Below are 20,207 nucleotides of genomic sequence, written 5' to 3'. Positions count from 1 at the left end.
TATATGCATTGTATTTCTTGAGTCACTGTAATTTATAAAAAGCTGGACATCAGGGCAGCACCAGTGGCTCAATGGAGTTGGGCGCCGGCCCCATAAACTGGAAGTGGTGGGTTCAAACCCGGCCCCGGCCTTAAAAAACTGAAAAAAGAAAAAAAAAAAAAGCTGGACATCAATCTCCTTAAACTTTATTTATTTCTACACAATCTCTCCATTTTTATTCATTCTTTTGCTTATATCTCTTTCCTCTGTTAAGTATAACTTAAGATTACTAATTTGAACATACTGCTGGACTATTAGCTCTGGTAACATTTTTGGAGTCTGTTGCCAGAATTTAAAAGTTTCGGAGGGCAAGTTCTACAATGTAGTTCTGGCAATATTGTCTCAAATGAGCTATGACCCTCTAACCCTTGACTTATTTGTTAAGGCTTTCTTCTACCCACTTGAGTTCTTCATCACTATTATTACTAATGTCTTATACTATTACTAATGACTTATATATACTTATTTATTTATAGATAGGTACCATTAAGAAATATATATTGTTATCATATGTCTTATAATTTTATTCTCACAGTAATTTAATCCACTCAGATCAATCATTGCTTTTATTTTTGTTCCTAACTTCAGGTCCAAGTTGATTTTTTCCTAAATCATGGAGAAAAGATTTATGAAAAAGAATTTATAAAAGTTAGAACTGAGGACTTTCAAAATGGTATTATGAACTCCTTGTCAAATTAGATCTAGGTTCTTCTAAAAATAAGTTGGCTGTATTCTTAGGCATGTACTCCTTTTAGCCTTATTAATTATCATCTATAGAGCCATGGAGAATTCTCAATGAAATAAGAAATAAACTTGAGTTTTTATGCTGAGAATACTATTATGTAAAGAATATTTAGATGTATTTAATTGATTCTTCTTGCGTTGCTTTTTAAGGAAAATTAGATACATGCATTCAAAAGAATACTGTTGTATGTATACTCAAGTATGATTGCATTTAGGATCATTTTTTCCTTGGGAATTACCATAGAATTCACAGGTTTTTATTTTAAACAACTTTCCAGGTTTAAAAAAAATATATATATATATACACATATATATTTATATACAAATACACACACACACAACATATATATATATATGTTAAGGACAAGAACCATTTTAGACATTACTTACTTGGTAGCGTTAAATATGATTTATAAAATAATGAGGTTAGTTTTCTTACAGGTATTGTGGAATTAGAGGAATCATAATAAAAATATTCTTAAACATAGAAGCAGGACTTTGTGTTTCTTTTATATCAGTGATCTCCATATTCTTTTGATTGTGTATTCTCACAGTAAGAAAAAAACCTTAAAACAAAGCACATGGAGCTCCAATTCATGACAATTTGTGATTTTATATATGTATTACTGAAATACTTTTTTATATACAGTATGATTTAGTGGTTAAGAAAGTAGAATCTGGGCTCAGTGCCCATAGCACAGTGGTAACGGCACCAGCCACATACACTGAGGCTGGTGGGTTTGAACCTGGCCTGGGCCAGCTGAGGCAACAATGACAACTGCAACAAAAAATAGCCAGGTGTTGTGGCGGGTGCCTGTAGTCCCAGCTACTTGGGAGGCTGAGGCAAGAGAATCACTTAAGCCCAAGAGTTTGAGGTTGCTGTGAGCTGTGACGCTACAGCACTCTACTGAGGGCAACATTGTGAGACTGTTTCAAAAAAAAAGAAAGTAGAATCTGACTTTAAATCCTGCCTCTATCAGTGTAAAGTTGGGGAAGCAACTAAAAACCAAGCCAGCGCTATCCAACTCTTAGGCTTAAGTTTCCTTACTTATAAAATGAAGTAGTAATTTTCTCTACCTTATTGGATTATTGAGTTAAGTGAACTAATGTACAGTAGAACCTCTGTAAGTTGACCACCCAACAGACTGTAACATACAGAGGTGGTCAACATAAGGAACTAGGCCTGTTCCATAAACAAATGTTATCTACTATTACTAGTAATAAAATATATTCCAAAATAGCAGTTAAAGAATGAGATTAAAAATGGACATAAATCAAAGTTCTAAGATTTTCTTCTCCTACCTCAATGGATGGTCTGAATCACAGCCTATTTTGGTGACCATTGGTATTGGTAGTCTTTTTGTTGTTGTTGTTGAGACAGAGTCATGCTCTGTCACCTAGGCTAGAGTGCAGTAGTATCATCACAGCTCCCTGCAGTGTAAAACTCCTGGTCTCGAGTACCCTCCTGTCTCAGCCTTCCAAGTAGCTGGAAATACAGGAATGCAAACCGATGCCTGGCTAATTTTTCTGTTGGTCTAGGAAGTCCTGCACTAGGAGGTATGGCAATTAAAACAGATTCTGTTGTGTGTGGTGTGAAGTAGGGTTCTAAGTTCATATTTTTGGTATGGATATTCAATTATCTCAGTACCATTTGTTGAAAAGACCTTTTCACTGTGGAATTGTCTAAGCATCTTTATTGAAAATAAATTGGCCATAAACCCATAAGGATTTTCTTCAGGACTTTCTTTTTTTTTTTTAATTTTTAATTTATTTTTATTCTTAAATCATAACTGTTACATTAGTGCAATCAAGGGGTACAATGTGCTGGTTTCATATATAATCTGAAATATTCCCATCAAACTGTTCAACGTAGCCTTCATGGCATTTTCTTAGTTACTGTATGTAGGCATTTGTATTCTGCATTTATTCTGTTGTGTTGATACGCACATCCTTGTGTCCATATCACATCATTTTGGTTACCATGACTTTATTAATACTATGTTTTGAAAGTGGGTAGTGTAAATCTACCAACTCTATTCTTTTTCAAAATTGTTTTAGATTCTGTACATTTTTATTTTAGATCCCTTTTTATTTTCATGTAAATGTATGATGAACTTGCCAATTTTTACAATAAAATCTACTTAGATTTTAATAGGGATACATTGAATTTATAGGTCAATTTTTGAAGAAACCATTTTGACAATATTTTGTCTTCTAATACATGAACCTTAAGAGTCTCTCCATTTATTTAGGTATTTAATTTCTGTTTTACAGTATTATATGTACATGATTTATTTTTCAGAATATGCATCGACATGTGAAGTGTAATTGACTTTTGTATATGGATCTCGTGTCATGAAACCTTGCTAAACTCTTTTATTAGACTCATTAATGGGTCCAGTTTTTTGTTTGTTTTTGTAGATTTGGTTGCGCTTTATACATAGACTATTACATCATATGAAAATAATGAGTTTTAGTTCTTTCCAATTTGTTGCCTTTTATTTATTTTTCTTGCCTTAATAATGGCTAGAACCTCAAGTACAATTTAAATAAATGTGATGAGGATAGACATTCTGGCCTTTTTCTGACCTGCAAGGCAGGGCCCTCAGTTGTTCATCATTAATTATGTTAGTTGTAGGTTTTTTCCTACATGCTATTTTTCAGATTAAGGGAGCTTTATTTCTAATTTGCTGAGAGCTTTTATCATGAATGGATGTTGAATTTTGTCAAATGCTTCATCTGCATTAATTGATAAGATCATGTGGCTTTTCATTTATCAGTTAAGAGATTGTTTTGATTATCAAATATTATATCAGCCTTGTGTATTATTCTTTTTATATATTGCTGGAATCAATTTTTTGATGCTCTGGTGAAAATTTTGTATCTGTGTTCATAGAGAATATCAGTCTGTAGTTTACTTTTCATTTTCTTTCTTTAACAAATTTTTAAATCAGGGCAATACTGGCCTCATAAAAATGAGTAGAAAGTATATCTTTCTTATTTTTTTCGAACCTATTGTTTAGAATTGCTTTATTTTTTCTTTAAATGTTTGGTAGAATTTTCCAGTGAAACCATCTGGGCCTGCAAGTTTCTTTTACAGGCGGCTTTTTCTTAGTGGTGAATTAATTTTTTTTCAATAGTTATTTGGATTATTTATTACTTCTTGGGTCAGTATGTAACTTTCACATGATTAAGCCACTTAATCCAAGTTTTAAATTTATGTGTGAGAATTGTTTGTAATATTCCAGGTGATGTCCAACAAAAATGTCTATAGTAATAGTTGGTAGTAATAGTCTCGACCAAAAATGTTGGTAGTAATAAATAGTCTCTCTTTCATTACTTATAATGGTAAGTTTTTTTGACCATGGCTTTTAAAAATCAGTTTAGCTAGAGGTTTACCAATTTTATTGATCTTTTCAAAGAACCATGTCTTGGTTTCATTGATTTTTATTTTTTTAATTGACTAATTTTTCCTAACATTTTTTTCCCCTTTGAGTTGCCTAGAGATTGGCTTTTTCTACTTTGTTAAGGAAGAATATATTCTGATTTAAGATATTCTTCTTTTTGGTGTTTTTGTGTTTTGTTTTGATTTTGCTTTTGAGACAGAGTCTCACTGTGTGACCTTGGCTAGTCTGCCCTGGTGTCATCATAGTTCAGTGCGGCCTAAAACTCCTCTGCGCTAGCGATCCTCCTGGAAGCGTTAGTCTTCCGGGTAGTTGGAACTACAGATGCACACCACCACACCCATTTAATTTTTCTATTTATCGTAGAGATGAGGTCTTGTTCTTGCTCAGGCTGGTCTCCAATTCCTGGCCTTCAGCAATCTTCTTGCCTCACCTTCCCAATGCTGCTAGGATTATAGGTATGAGCCACTGTGCCCAGCTTCATTTTTCTTTTTTTGATATAAAAAGTTAACGCTATAAATTTTATTCTAGTGTTGGTTTTTTGTTTGTTTGTTTGTTTGGGGCGGGGCTAGGTTTGAACCTGCCACCTCCGTCATATGGGGCTGGTGCCCTACTCCTTTGAGCCACAGGCACCGCCCAACTCTATTGCATTTCACAAATTTTGCTGTGTTGTATATTTATTTTCATTCCATTCAAAGTATTTTCTGATTTCCTTTTAAACTTCTTCCTGGGCTCATGAATTATTTAGAAGTGTATTTTAAATTTTCTAATTATCTGGAAATTTTTCTGTTACAGATTTCTAGTCTAATTTCAGTACAATCAGAAAACATACTCTATGATTTTAATTCTTTTAAACATGATAAGATTGTTTTTAGGACCAAGGACTTAGTCTACCTTGATCAGTATTCCATGTGTATTGGAAAAGAATAATAGGTATTCTGTTTTTGTCGGGGCAGTGTCCTCTACATGTTAGGTCCCATTAGTTGATAATTATGTTCAGTTCTTTTGTATCCTTGTTGATTTTCTATCTAGTTGTTTTTTTTGATTACTGAGAGAAAAGTTTTGATTTAATAATTGGAGAGTTTAATATCTTTTGTTTCATGTATTTTGAAGCTCTTTTGTTAGATGCATGTACCCTGAGAATTAATGTTTTCTTGGTTGAGCCTTATATCATTATGAAGATTCCTTCCTTATTATTGGTAATTTTGTCTCTTTTTCTCATATGAATATATAGTTGCTCAAGATTTCTCTTGAGTGGTGTTTCTGTGGATTATCTTTTCCACCCTTTTGCTTTAAACCTACATATATCATATTTAAAAATGCTTTTCTCATAAAGAGCATACCTTGTTTGTTCCTTCTGTTTTTCTTTTTTTTTTTTTGTAGAGACAGAGTCTCACTTTATGGCCCTCGGTAGAGTGCCGTCGCCTCACACCGCTCACAGCAACCTCCAACTCCTGGGCTTAAGCGATTCTCTTGCCTCAGCCTCCCAAGTAGCTGGGACTACAGGCGCCCGCCACAAGGCCCGGCTATTTTTTGGTTGCAGTTGGTCGGGGCCGGGTTTGAACCCGCCACCCTCGGTATATGGGGCCGGCGCCTTACCTACTGAGCCACAGGCGCCGCCCTCCTTCTATTTTTTAACTCCTTTGTTTCCTCCTTTCTGACTTTTGGGTTGTTTGAATATTCTTAGTATTTTGTTTTAGATTTTCTGTTGTGTTTTTGATTATATCACTTTGTATAGTTTTTATTTTAGTGGTGGCTCCAGGCATTTTAATACTCATAGTTAACCTTTCAAAGTGTATGTAGAATTAATATTTTACCATTTAAAAGTGGAATATAAATACCAACACATAATCCCTTTACCTTTTTCCCCCTTACGTTTTGGTATTTCATATCTATTATGCCTACTGTGAATATACATTGGAAATGTATCAGACAATGATGACATTTTCGCTGTCATCCATTGTACGTATTTAAAACTCTTGAGTGGAGAAGCATAGTTTATTACATTTATCTAGTATTTATCATTTCTGTTATTGTTTTTTCTTCATTCCTGGTACTTGTAAGTTCTTCTCTTATATATCCTTGAATAATAAAACATTCTTTAGCATTTCTGGTAGCGGAGGTCTGTCAAATAAGTCTTTTTCTTCACCTTTTCTGAAAGATACCTTCTCTGGATATAGAATGTCTTTTCACTTTTACCAGTCTGTGTCTTTAAGTTGGGTTTTAAGTTGGGTTTCTTTGGATATTTTATATGTGTGTGTGTATTTTAGAGGCACCAGCAAGAGCGTAGCGGCATTATTGTTGCTCGCTGCACTCCAGCTTGGCACAAGTTACCCTCCTGCCTCAGCTTCCCAGATAGCTGGGAATACAGGGGCTAGAGACAGCATTTTATAATTGACTCAGCATTCTGACGTTATCTTAAGCTATTTAAAATTTAGTATAACAATGAGGTTTATCTTCTTGCCATTTGTTTTCTGTATGTCGCGTCTGTTCCTTGTCCATGCGTTCCTACGTTTTTCCTGCCTTTTCCCAATTTTGTACATTTTATTTTGTTTTCCAGTTTCTATCCACTATTGACTTTGTTTTATTTTCTTTGTGCTTGCTCTGGTATATACAATATGTCATCATAATCTACCTCCACACAATAGTATACTATTTTCCTTGTAAAGTAAGAACCTTCCATTTTCTCCCTCCATCCTTTTGCTATGGTTGTCAAAATTTTACTTCTATGTTTTATTATAAACCTCGGTAATTTTTTTTTTTTTGGCTTTAATCAAGTATATTTTAAAGAAATTAAACAATGAAGAGAAGTTTTAGTTTACCCTTCCATTTACTGTTTTCTTTTTTGAGAGAGAGTCTCACTTTGTCACCCTCAGTAGAGTGCTGTGGCATCATAGCTCATAGCAACCTTAAACTGTTGGGCTCAAATGATCCTCTTATCTCAGCTTCCACAGTAACTGGGACTACAGGCGCCCACCACAACGCCTGTCTAGTTTTTTTTAAGAGACAAGGTCTGGCTCAGGCTGGTCTCGAACTCCTGAGCTCGGGCAATTCACCCACCTTGGCCTCCCAGAGTGCTAGGATTTCAGGTGTGAGCCACTGCACCTGGCCCTAGTTTTTCTATTTTTAGTAGAGGTGACATCTCACTCTTGCTCAGGCTGGTCTCAAACTCCTGAGCTCAGGCAGTCTACCTCCCTCGTCTCCCAGAGTGCTAGGATTACAGGCGTGAGCCACTGCGCCTGTCCCCATTTACTGTTTATTCCTTTAGGTGGATCTGTATCTGGTCTCATTTTCCTTTCTCCTCAATAACTTTAAGTTCTCTTACAGTACGAGTCTTTCAGGATCTCTTACAGTGGAGGTCTGCAGGCAGTCTTTCTGCATTTGTCTCAGAATGTTATTTTTCCTTCATTTTCTCATTTAGAATTCTGGATTGAGTTTCTTTTTTCCTTTCTACATTTTGAAAATGTCCTTCCATGTTTATCACTATTCCTGTATATAAAGTGATTTTTTTCTCTGGATGCTTTTAAGATTTTCTCTTTAGCCTTAACTTTCAATATCCTAATTACGATGTGTCTTGGTGTGTTGCATGTGTATAATAATATTCACTTGGGCTTTTGTGAAGTTCTTCAATGGATGTGTGTATAGTTTTCGTCAATTTAGGAAATTCTGGTCCTTATTTTCTTGCATTTTTTTCCTATTTTCTTTCCTTTTGGTGCTCCCTGGCACTAGTTTTACCTGGTAGATCACATAATACTGTCCCATTAAGACTGTTCATTTATTTATTCCATTATTATTATTATTATTATTTTGCAGTTTTTGGCTGGGGCTGGGTTTGAACCCTCCACCTCGGCATATGGGGCCGGCACCCTACTCCTTTGAGCACAGGCGCCGCCCTGTTTATTCCATTATTGTTTGCTTCATTTTACATGTAGTATAGACTCTAATGCTCACTTAAAGGTTCCCCATCTCCCCCTCTTTAGCTTTACTAGGGAGCATCTAAAGTACTTTCTACTCAAGGGACAGTTCAGCCCTAATACAAAGGTGTGTCCTTCACGGCTATCCACTCCAGCCCAGGACTCTGCTTATGAACCTTGGAAATTATTCAGCTTAAAATGCTCCTATCTTATTTACCCATCCTCGTGGAGTTTTACCATGTCAATATGCCTAGTACTCAGCTAAGACTCAGGGAGATCAACAGGCAGATTTCTAGGGAGTATTCTCTGTGTAGCTCCCTTCTCATCAGAACTCAGCCTGGCAGCCTTCAGTACCCAACCCCCCCTAAATTCTGATTTTTTTTTTTTTTGAGACAGTCTCACTCTGTTGTCCTGGGGAGAGTGCCGTGGTGTCATAGCTCACAGCAATGTCAAACTCTTGGGCTCACACAGTCTTCTTGCCTCAGCCTTCATATTAGCTGTGACTATAGGGATGTACTACAATGCCTGGCTCGGTTTTTCTATTTTGGGTAAAGATGGGGTCTTGTTCATGCTCAGGCTGATCTTGAATTCCTAAGCTCAGATGATCCACTTGGCCTCCCAGAATGCTAGGTTTACAGGTGTGAGTGACCACGCCTGACCTAGAATTCTTAGGTAAACCTAACATAAGCTTTGAAAATTGTGGAAAGAGAAGAATTTTCAGAATGCATAGGTATATTCACTATTGTAGTGCTTGGTAATTCTATAAAACTTATTTGAATGATTTAATGTTCATGTTTTTGTTTTAAAATAAGGGAATCATTTTGTTTTATTCATCTTGCTCATATGACAGGTACTTTTTTGGCAAGGAAAAATAGGATTTTTTATTTAATGTTCTCAATAGAATATGTGTGTTATAAAATACAGGTGAAACCTATATTTTTATGTCTCAATTTATCAGAAAAATAATTTCAGCACCTATCAATATAGCACTGTTCTCAGTTCTCACTAATTCAGTTACATGATGTTTTTCTTCTTAACAGGTTCAGTTTAACTTGCAATTTACAAAACCAAATACATCAGTAGGAGATGTTCAGTCAGGAGCAACTTGCTCAGCTGATAAGGAAAAGTAAGTACTTACTGACATAAAATGTAATGTTAATGTTTGGACTTTTGAAGGTTATCTTACGGAATTTTTACCAGTAGTGTTTGAAAGCTATGGTGCCCATGTATATATCTGATACATTTTAAGTTACTGATAAGTAGAATTTTTAGTCACTTTTAGCTATAAAAAATTTTTCTTGTCTATTTTTTTTCAAACTGTGGAATACTCATAGACATATAGTAAAATTTTATTTGTCTCAATAGATTTTTCTACATAACTGATCTGAAGATTGCCCTTTTAAGTATTCTTGGCCGTATACATAGAAAACTTAAAAAAACAAACTAGTCATGCTCAGCTATTTTTGTTTCTGTTTTCTCGTATGGTGTCTCTGCCGCTGAAGTGCACCATCTTCCTGATTTATTACTTACAGTGTAAGATACTCTAAGAAACCAGCAAGTTAATCTGCTAGAAATATATGGTGAATAAGAGTAAAAAGGTTTGGGAAATTGTCCCACAGGTGACGTGAAAAAGCTTTAATGCCAGTTTATGACTTGTTCTGCCTGTTCAGATTCTTTCCCTAGCTTTTAGGTCTTAAATAGGGGTTACATAGTAAAGTCTATTGACTCGGTGACTTATGGTTAAATTAAACAACACATACCTGCAGACTTTTCTTTCTGGGTGGAGTTCATGTTTGTAATTTTTTTTATCATCACGGTTATTTAATAAGCTTTAATGCCTATCTGCTGAGACTCATTATGAGCTATCACAATCTCAGTACATTACAAACTAAATTACTAATAATTCAAAGAGGGTTTTATCTTTTTTTTAAATTAAATCGTAGCTGTGTACATTAATGCGATCATGGGGCACCATACATATCCTAGAGTCCTAGGTCTTCTTTAGGTCTTTTGAAATTACTACTAGGATGGGTATTAAAATTTTTAACATTTGTGAACTTCTCTTTTTAAAAAGATCAGAATTCTTAGAGGCCTTGAAATGTATGTATTTGTTATATTTAATCTCACACCTGTTCACAAGGCGGAGCACCTGGTATTCCTATTAATAGTAGAGAACGATAAGGTTTATCCTGTGTATTTAATTCATCATGCACACCAAGAGCTGTTTTATTACCAGGAAGTATGACCAGTACAAATTGAAACATCTGTGCATAAAATTAGGACTATTTATTTTGAGTTTCTTCTGTTTCTTTTGTTGTCAGCTAGCAAAAAGTGGCAGTGGGCTATCAAGGTTGAGAAAAAAGTTAAAATTGAAAAAAAAAATGCCTGTTCACTCACTCTTTTGAAAATGTTGTAAAACCATCAACAGCATTTAATTTTAAGGATATACTGTCTTTGTTTTGCAAGACCTTTTTACTTCATATTACAAGTGTACTACCAGGGAAACTTAACACTGAACGGATGGAGAAAGAAGGAATGCAGTGGTTGGAGAAAAATAGATATCCCATTTTTGTTTTCCAAAATTTCACCCTTTATTCATCTGCTCAGAGTTCATTATTGCATAATGTGTATTAATATTTGACAATGATTACTTTAAAGCATTACCAAATTTTGAAGAGCTTTTGGTTAAAGAAAAAATAAATCTTATTCATTTTACTGAATGAGATAGAAATTAGTGATATTCTCAATGCATGCACATATATATTTTTCTTATGTTATCACTTCTGCACTATTTAAAATTTTATAGTATTTATAAAATTTTCATTTCTTCCACAGTCCTTAAAGTCTCAGCTCTTAGAATGTTTAACTTGTTATAATTTACTATCTACTGAGCAGGACACTTTCTGATTTAAATATAGGTAAATTATTTGCTTAGGAAACCAGTGAAGAATCTGATCTGAACAGAGTTAAGGTATAAATGTAACTTATCTTATACATAGTATATGCATATACTTCAAAATTAACTAAGTGTAAGACTTGCTCTTATTAATTAAGTTATTTTCCTTTTAAGTGGTGAAAATTTAGGGCTGGAATCCAAATACCTGAAGAAAAGGGAAGATAGCATTCCTTTACGCGGACTCAGCCAGAATCTGTTTAGTAATTCAGGTGAGAAGGCATTTCTAAATTGGGTTTGTACATTGTGGTTTACTTAGAAGTATAAACAAAGCCTAAGTTCTGGTCTTTTTTGTGTCCTCCTTTGCAGACCATCAGAAGGAGGGCACTCTGGGAGCACTGTCGACAGCCTCCAAACCCACAGTGCTCCCCTCCATGTCTTCAGCGTATTTCCCTGGGCAGTTACCAAACAGTTAATTCTAGTGTCATGGTTTACTTTTCATTGAGATTTTAGAAACTCGGGTGGTTTAAAAATGTTAACAGAAATCAAATCCTGAACAAGTATCAGATTTTACTTCAACAACTGTTAGATTGTTTGGATTCTCTATTTAAAGCACTGCTGTCATTTATGGCAAGTGTTTGTAGGAGCAAATTTGTACTCAGGGATTGGTAAAGATTCTGAGTAAATGACTTTTGGTTTGTCAAAATGGTGTTTTATATATAATAGTATGAATTTTATTAAGCTAATAACCCTTAGAGATTCAGTTCTAAGGGAAGAGTTGACCCTTATAAGGGATACCCTAATCATATTGAAAATCTGAGTAAATTAAAACCTGCTCAGAATGTAATGTTAATAGTGTGAAACCAAAGAATGCTAATAATTCATTTTCATTGGTAAAAGTTGCCACCTGAAATTATGAGGGAAAGGGATTCTTCTAAGACATCTTATATATTAATGACATTTACATTAAAGGAAGAAGTCCTAAATTTACCTTAAATGACAGAAATGAATTAAGCCTGAACAGCAAGTAAATGAGTATTTTCTTTGAAATAGTTATTGAATCAATCTATTAAATAAATTCGATATATTTGTAAAAATAATTTGGACAGTGTATTTATATGACCAGATTAGCTGAAAAGATTTTAGTGCTTCCTGAAAAGTTTTCACTTACCCAGTTTTTCTCAATTTAGATTTTTATTAGTAATGCAGTTAAATCTGTATCAGTGGAATTTAATTTTAAAAATTAGCAAAATATAAAATCTTTAAGAGCATCATGAATTTTCAATGTAAGTTTTTATATCAAATCTTTGGTTGATTTTAATGTTAGTTAATAAAGTAGGCAAAACAAATAACTCTTAGAAGTTACAATTTTCTTTTTGTCCTTATAAGTAAAAGTTTAAAGAAAATTATTTCTTGGAGGGCGCCGGCCCCATATGCCGAGGGTGGCGGGTTCAAACCCAGCCCCGGCCAAACTGCAACAGAAAATTATTTCTTGGAAAAATTAGGTGATTTAAAAAAAAAACACCCAGAATCATGGAGCCCTGTTTTCTTACCGACAACCACCCAGATACCCAGTAGCTTTCTCTTATATGCTCCAAATCAAATTTTGTTGATGTTCATGTGTTAATTTAAAAATTATATTCAAGTACTTTATTACAGTTAAGGAAAAAGACATTTTGAGACATTAATGACATACTAACTGGGTTCCATGGTAAGACAAAGAATCTTTGCTAACATTTTTTTATGAAGCCACTATCTGAGTCTTATTCTTTAAAATTGCTGATAATTGGGCGGCACCTGTGGCTCAACAAATAGGGTGCCAGCCCTATATACTGGAAGTGGCTGGTTCAAACCTGGCCCCGGCCAAAAACTGCAACAAAAAATAAATAAAATAAATAAAATTGCTGATAATTCAAAACTGTCTCGAACTAGGGATCTCATCTGAAAATTCAGTTACTACTGTGAGGCAATGACTCTCCCTCCCTCATTTAGATAGACTATATTAGTAAAGTAAGACTACTTAGAATTACTTGAAAGCACTTACTGTTCTGGAAAGAAGCTTCTTGATATTGGAATCTGGTTTGTTATAAATACTGTGTAATATGTGTAACACTTTATGACAGGTTTGGATGGAATACATGACATATAGATAGCTCTTTTTTAAAATACACATATCCCTTTCCATATATACACATGGAAAATTAAATTTCTGAAAATAGGATGAATATGATTCTGATACCAGCTTGCTGAAGGCTTCTTTTGTATTAAATGTATATATACACAGGCCTTTCAAGTATTCTTTGTTCTACCTCTTAAACCTTTATTTGAAATTGTTTTGCAGTGTAAAATGTACATGTGTTAATAATCAAAATGTTGCATTTAATGTTATTTCTATAAACTGGGGGCTTTGTAATAAAGTATTAAAATTTACTTTTGGAATATGACACATAAAAAGTATATAAAAGAAATACGATTGATGGCAACATCTATGCTTAAACAATCAAGTACTTCTGGTTAACTTACATACCATGGTTTTAGTGAGGGAGAAGAATTGGATTCAAAGAAAGAAGGAATAAACCTTTGTCACTGTAAAAACAAATGCTTATTGGTAACAAAGCCAAAACAGGCCCTGTTGGGATTCACAGATCAAGACTTAAAAAAAAAAAAAAAATCATTAAAATATTTAATTTTATTAATTGAATATTTACATTTCTTTTAAGACCTTATTTAACCATAGTGAGTGTTCCAAATTTAAAAAGCATTAAGCAATAACCACACACAAGATGAAAACAGTGTAAACTATACAATACTTTATGTACAATTTTTACAAAGTAACACTTTTTTAAATAATATAACTGGACACAAAAATATACACTTTAGAGAAATTCACATCAGTAATTGTATAAAGCTCTCCTCTAGGGTCCTGAAAATTTAGGACAAACACTAGCTCTGTAAATAAAGTGTTACTGTGACAGTCCTGAAAGGCCACTATATATATTTATCTACATATAGATATCACATTGACATTTTCAAGGCTACCAGCTTTACTATATAATTTTTAGAATATGTATTCAAGTGTTGAGGTTCTTATGATTATGCAAACATTAAAAGAATAGTGGTATAAGAAGTATATGGAGAACAAATTTGAGCCGACATTTAGGTTTATGGGCTCTGAACACCCCAATTGAAATTCTAAATGGCTGTATTTTTTCACTTCAAAAAACGGTCGTGAATGTTTAAAATAAAATTACTGCAAACAAGCTTGAAACATGATTCAGATTTAGTACAATTTTCTTAGTTTTTTTTTTTTTAACGCAAACAATTCATTTACCATTTCTTTTATTTTTGTGCATCTGCATTAAGGCTTTGAATTATTTGACCCAAGATTTTATAATATTAAAATCTGACTCAGGATTTTACATTGTTAAAACAAACAAGTCCACAACCATACTACCTACTGTCTCACTGAGGGTCAGCATAAATAGAGTTAAAGCTCAACACCTTAAGGAAATGGTAGCAGAGACATTTGCTAATATCTAAGAAGTTACATATATAGTTTTTAATTAAAGGATGTATAATAAAACAAACAGCTTAGTGGCAAGAAACTGGTGCTAATAAACAAAAAGTTTCTTTTCAAAAGAAATTGTAACATCTTTGGAAACTGTCCGGTTCATTCCTTAGTTTCCCACCTTCTTTAGTTCCCACGGAGTTCATACAGATACACTTCTTAAGACAACCGTAAGTACACTGTGGATGGAAATGGAATGTACATCCGGGACGAGAGGTGAAAACTAAGACCTGGGTGCTGATAGAAAAATCTTCCTGATTTTGTCGTCACACGTTTGTGTCCTGGAGTAAAGGTTCTTTGGCCTCTCCTGGTGCTTGTGTACTGTGAGGGTGGCTGTGACTGCCACAGTGCTTTCTCCAGCTGCTGGACCTTAAACTTAAATTGGTATGTTCTGGAATAAACAAGGCAACAAGCAGAGCCAGCAGTACCGAACAGGCTCCAAATAGGAAAGGGGGACCAGGGATGATGGAATTCTGAGGAAAAATAAAATAATTAGGATTTTTGCACAAAAAATTTATTCATAAGAAGAAACTGCTTATCTTTTAGTAATAACTGATTACTCTGAATTAAAGGGACATTCTGATACTCTCGATATAAAATTCTGGGTGTAACAACTGGCAAAACAGCCTATACAAAAATATATTGTCACTTTTCAGCACAAAATCTGAACATAGACAAAAGCTTTCACTTAGTCCCAGAGGATAATATTTATAGGCAGAACTAAAAAGTAAAATCAAGTAGCATACAATATTGGCTACAATAGCAGAATCATAATTTTCTTTGTTTCAAAAAGGTAATTATATTAAGTGACTGAAGGTGAGAAAAATACAGTTTACCATGACAAGAAATAGACCTTTGTTTCAGCTCAAAATTATGTTCATTTATTCTTAGCAAAAACTTGCCCTGCCAGTTTTACTTGAGGGTAGCCCACAAACAAATACTGTGTTTTTTTTTTTTCTTTTTTATTTAAAAGTAGTCTTAGCTGGTTGGAAGATTAGTGTGGAACTCTGTTAAATAAGCCAGCAAAATGATGACCTGTTTGTATTGGTTAAAATGATCAATGTTGTCTGGCATTAATATTTTCATTTGTAAGGAGGGAAGTTGAGCAAACAAGTGAACAAAGATACTGGCCAGCACCTGACTGACTTTTCATACAGCACAAGCTTAATATAGGGAACTGTACCATTACAAAAGTCTCAGACAAGGGCGGCGCCTGTGGCTCAAGGAGTAGTGCGCCGGTCCCATATGCCAGAGGTGGCAGGTTCAAACCTAGCCCCGGCCAAAAAAAAAAAAAAAAGTCTCAGACAAAAGACAAGCAGGGTTATAGAGAAATGGCTCTTACACATGCCATTTAGGTGTGATTTCACAAAGTAGATATTTTAAATAATTTTTCCTTCTTAATGAAGAAGCACATATAGCCAATTTCACGAAGGTATACAGGAGAATGTGTTCCTTACACTTCGGTTTTTAAACGTTTTATTCAATCTATAATATTAATAAGAATCTCACATAAAAGTCTTTGTGACCAGAAAAATCATCTTTTAATCCAGCCAAACTATACGTTTTGTCATGTGAATGAACAATTACCTGTTCAAAGTGGTGCTGCGGGCTTGTGTTTGTTCCCAGGTCCGTTCCTGTTATTGGCAGTTCTTTCAGTTCTACGTGAAATATGTAGAAGATGAATCCATAGAGGGCTGGTCCCAGACCATTGCATAATCCTCGAATTCCTGTTATCATTCCTTGAACAACACCTAAATCGTTTAAACAAATTAACACTTATTTTTTCCTTACCCTAGAACAAGCACAAATATGAAATCATTTGATCTAAAACCAAGGCATTTATCAGACACTAGTAATTTACAGAAGTTCTATTAAAAACTTAGGAGCCATTGGCTTTACAAAGTGTAGTAAGCTGCCAACACACACATGAGCTCAAAGGTCTAACGCAGAAACAAGCGGGGCAAAAGTACTTTACTTCCCTGGAGACAGCCTTCAGAATGTCCCTAGCTAAAAAGTAGTCATGAGTGCCCAAGTACAAATGTTAAAAACTCTGTCCCTGAGTAGCTATTACTACTTTTAGTCAAATATAAACCCATTTTATAGTTTGTTTGATTTTTGTTTATCTAAGATCTTCTAATTTAAAATGCTATTTGCTTTGACCAGAGGCCTTTCCTTCCTCATTTATCAACCACTGCCACTCTTTTGCAACATCTTTTTTCCCCTCATGACTAGATAAAAAATTAGCTTTTCAAAGAATTATTCCTCATCTTAAGAATTAAATGTGGTGGTTCCCACCACAGAAGCACAAGACAATAAAGATATGTTTGCTATGTTGTAAATCTTTAGATAACTAAAACCTTAAGATTCTACAAAAATTAGAGATAGTGGATCTTGCTATGTTGTTATGTTCTAACAAAAGAATGAACAGGGCCACATATTCAGAGTAAGAGGCAAGGGAATATATTTCTATCTAAGGATCTGCTTTTCCTATTTACACTGAAATTTTTAAATTCAGTGTAAGATACTTACATTTCGGCACTTAGGAAATAGAGAACATAGGGTTAGACTGTTCTGTGCTTCTGAGTAATAGTCACTGGTTCCCACCGACTCACCCTGTTGGTCAGCATCGGCGGTCCGCGAGACGAGCGCACTGACCGCTGGGAAGGTGATGCTAGACATGGCTGCTACTGCTCCAGCTGCCCACATCATCCTGCAATCAGAGCAGCAAGCAAAGGTAATGCAACTCTTCCTCTCCACTGTCTCTGCAAGCCACATACTTAAACACACAGAGCTCCTGCTGTGAAATGGCTGAGGTACAGGAAAAGGAGAACTGTACGTGCTCTCTTCCTTTCCTACTAGGTGACTCTGGGCAAGTTACTTAAAAGTCTAACCCCAACAGAAACAACCACTTAGTCACAAGAGGGGTGTGAGATTCCAATATAAAACTAGGATATCATGTTCAAACTACCAAACGTGTTGGGTTTTACTTCTTCAGAAAGTCCAGAGATTACGAGGTCTGACAAGTAAGTCTGTGAACCTGCCACTGCGTTTGCTCTGGCAGCACTGAACAACAACTTGGAGAGGTTTCATCACCTTAGTTTGTCAGTGTCTCACAGCTGTTTTCATGTCAGCATGTGTTGGGGTCTTGCTGAGTGGTGTACGTTTATTTTTGAGTGTTTTTGTGTGCTATCACAGTATTGGAGCTTGAATTAGAACAACGAGCAAACATTCGTAAATTCCTTGTTAAACCTGGCAAGAGTGGATGTGAAATCAGGGACATGTTAGTCTCAGTTTATGGGAATAATGCCATGAAGAAAACAGCAGTGTACAAAGGGATGAAACTTTTTCTGAGGGGAGAAAAAATATCACTGATAAAGAGAGGTCAGAGTAGCTAGTAATGAACAGAACTAACAAAAACATTGCAAAAATTCACTGAACTGGAGTGGTGTCTGTGGCTCAGTGGGTAGGGCGCCAGCTCCATATACTGAGGGTGGCAGGTTCACACCCAGCCTCGGCCAAACTGCAACAAAAAAAATAGTGGGCTGTTATGGCAGGCGCCTGTGGTCCCAGCTACTTGGGAGGCTGAGGCAAGAGAATCGCCTAAGCCCAGGAGTTGGAGGTTGCTGTGAGCTGTGTGGTGCCACAGTGCTCTACCAAGGGCGATAAACTGAGACTCTTGTCTGTACAAAAAAAAAAAAAAAAAAATCGTGAAGAAAAAGAAAAAAAAAACGTGTCAAAATCATTGACTGAGAGAAGCACAGCAGACCAAGTAAACATTGATAGATAAACAGGAAAATCTTCACTGAACTCATGGTTCACCGACTCATGGTTCTCCCATCAGGACAATGCACCAGCTCACACAGCACTGTCTGTGAGGGAGTTTTTAGCCAGTGAACAAATAACTATTGGAACACCCACCTTACTCACAGGACCTGGCCCCCAAAGACTTTTCCTTACCCAAAGATAAGGGTATTTCCCTTATCTGAAAGGAAGACATTTTGATGACATTCAGCACATCAAGGGTAAATACGATAGTTTTGATAGCCATTCCGGAAAGTTCCAAAATCGCTTTAAAGAGTGCACTAGGTGCTGGTGTTCATGCTAGGGGAGCACTTCAGTGGTGACCGTGGTGATACTCAGCATGAGTTTGTGAACTTAATTGTCGGACCTGCTATGTTGAAGATTATAATGTACAGTACAGATAAAGAAACCTCATCAAATATTTCCAAACATGAAGCCAGTAAGTCTCCCAGAAAGGCTGCTATGGACTTGTTTTTCAGTGTGAAGCTATTGCTGATTTGATCTAATTCCTAAATTGTAAATAGTGAGTAACTTGTATGCTCCTGGGCTTGATGTTTAAAAGAAATGTATTAGGTGTGGATGTGGAGAGAAAGGAACATTTTTACACTGCTGGTGGGACTGCAAACTAATACAACCTTTTTGGGAGGAAGTATGGAGAACCCTCAAAGAACTCAACCTAGACCTCCCATTTGACCCGACAATCCCATTACTGGGCATCTACCCAGAAGGGAAAAATCCTTTTATCATAAGGACATTTGCACTAGACTGTTCATTGCAGCTCAATTTACAATCGCCAAAATGTGGAAACAGCCTAAATGCCCACCCACCCCAGGAATGGATTAACAAGCTGTGGTATATGTACACCATGGAATACTATTCAGCCATTAAAAATGGAGACTTTACAGCCTTTGTATTAACCTGGATGGACGTGGAAGACATTATTCTTAGTAAAGCATCACAAGAATGGGGAAGCAAGAATCCTATGTACTCAATTTTGATATGAGGACAATTAATGACCTAGTACACAGTTGGGGTGGGGGAAGGGGAGAGAGAGAGAGAAGGAGGAAGTGGGGTGGGAAAAGGAAGAGTAGAGAGAGGGAAGGAGAACGGGAGGTGGGGAAAGGAAGAGCAAAGAGAGGGAAGGGGGGTGGGAAAAGGGAAAAGCAGAGGGAAGGAAGGAGGGGAGGTGGGGGTCTTGGTGTGTGACACACCTTTTGGGGGAAAGACACAATTGCAAGAGGGACCTCACCTAACAAATGCGATCAGTGTCACATGGTTTCTTGTACCCTCAATGAATCCCCAACAATAGAAAAAAGGAAATGTTTTAGAAGATTTAAATTGTGAGCACCTCTCTTAAAAGCTAGACTAGAAAATCATCCATCAAAACCCACACCTGATGCTTATGCACCTCTAAGTCCAAACACAGATGAAGGGGTCACTTGTTTGAAACATTTGTGCAAACAGTGGCGTTCAATCCGTAATACTTAAGCACAAGTACGTGGGCAGCCTGAAGTCAGCAGTACTCTTACCATCAGCTGCCTGCAAGAAACCAGACTGGCAAAAAAAGCTGAGACAGAGCATGAAGCTGGGACCAAAACAGCTGTACTTCTTTCACTTCTGTTTTGCAGTCAGTAATGATCACTGGTGTTACATAACTTATTTTTTTCTAATTAGAAAACCAAACGTAAATAATACTAACTTTCAGGGCCTTTTTTTTTTTTTTTTTGTGGTTTTTGGCTGGGGCTGGGTTTGAACCCGCCACCTCCGGCATATGGGACCGGCGCCCTACTCCTTGAGCCACAGGCGGCGCCCCAACTTTCAGGGCCTTGTTGCTATGGGATTAC

The 20,207-nt window shown here is 35.8% G+C and overlaps 2 protein-coding genes across 3 annotated transcripts in view; one reads left to right on the top strand and one right to left on the bottom strand.

The window, feature by feature from the left end:
- SASS6 (SAS-6 centriolar assembly protein) overlaps positions 1-13,522 on the top strand; it is a 36,970-nt gene extending 23,448 nt beyond the window's left edge. For both annotated transcript variants that reach the window (XM_053592081.1, XM_053592082.1), the window contains 3 exons: positions 9,142-9,227; positions 11,172-11,266; positions 11,364-13,522. In XM_053592081.1, coding sequence (XP_053448056.1) covers positions 9,142-9,227; positions 11,172-11,266; positions 11,364-11,470 — 288 coding nt within the window. In that variant the 3' untranslated portion in view covers positions 11,471-13,522. The remainder of the gene's footprint in view (positions 1-9,141; positions 9,228-11,171; positions 11,267-11,363) is intronic.
- Positions 13,523-13,655: 133 nt separating this feature from the next.
- MFSD14A (major facilitator superfamily domain containing 14A) overlaps positions 13,656-20,207 on the bottom strand; it is a 41,673-nt gene continuing 35,121 nt past the window's right edge. Inside the window, exons 10-12 of the mRNA XM_053592088.1 lie at positions 17,175-17,272; positions 16,150-16,313; positions 13,656-15,035 (exon numbers count right to left, since the gene is read on the bottom strand). Coding sequence (XP_053448063.1) covers positions 14,829-15,035; positions 16,150-16,313; positions 17,175-17,272 — 469 coding nt within the window. The 3' untranslated portion in view covers positions 13,656-14,828. The remainder of the gene's footprint in view (positions 15,036-16,149; positions 16,314-17,174; positions 17,273-20,207) is intronic.

The sequence above is a fragment of the Nycticebus coucang genome, chromosome 5 (genome assembly GCF_027406575.1).
Source record: "Nycticebus coucang isolate mNycCou1 chromosome 5, mNycCou1.pri, whole genome shotgun sequence".
Lineage (NCBI taxonomy): Eukaryota > Metazoa > Chordata > Mammalia > Primates > Lorisidae > Nycticebus > Nycticebus coucang.
The sequence above is the reverse complement of the archived record's forward strand: the minus strand, read 5'-3'. Positions and strand labels throughout refer to the sequence as shown.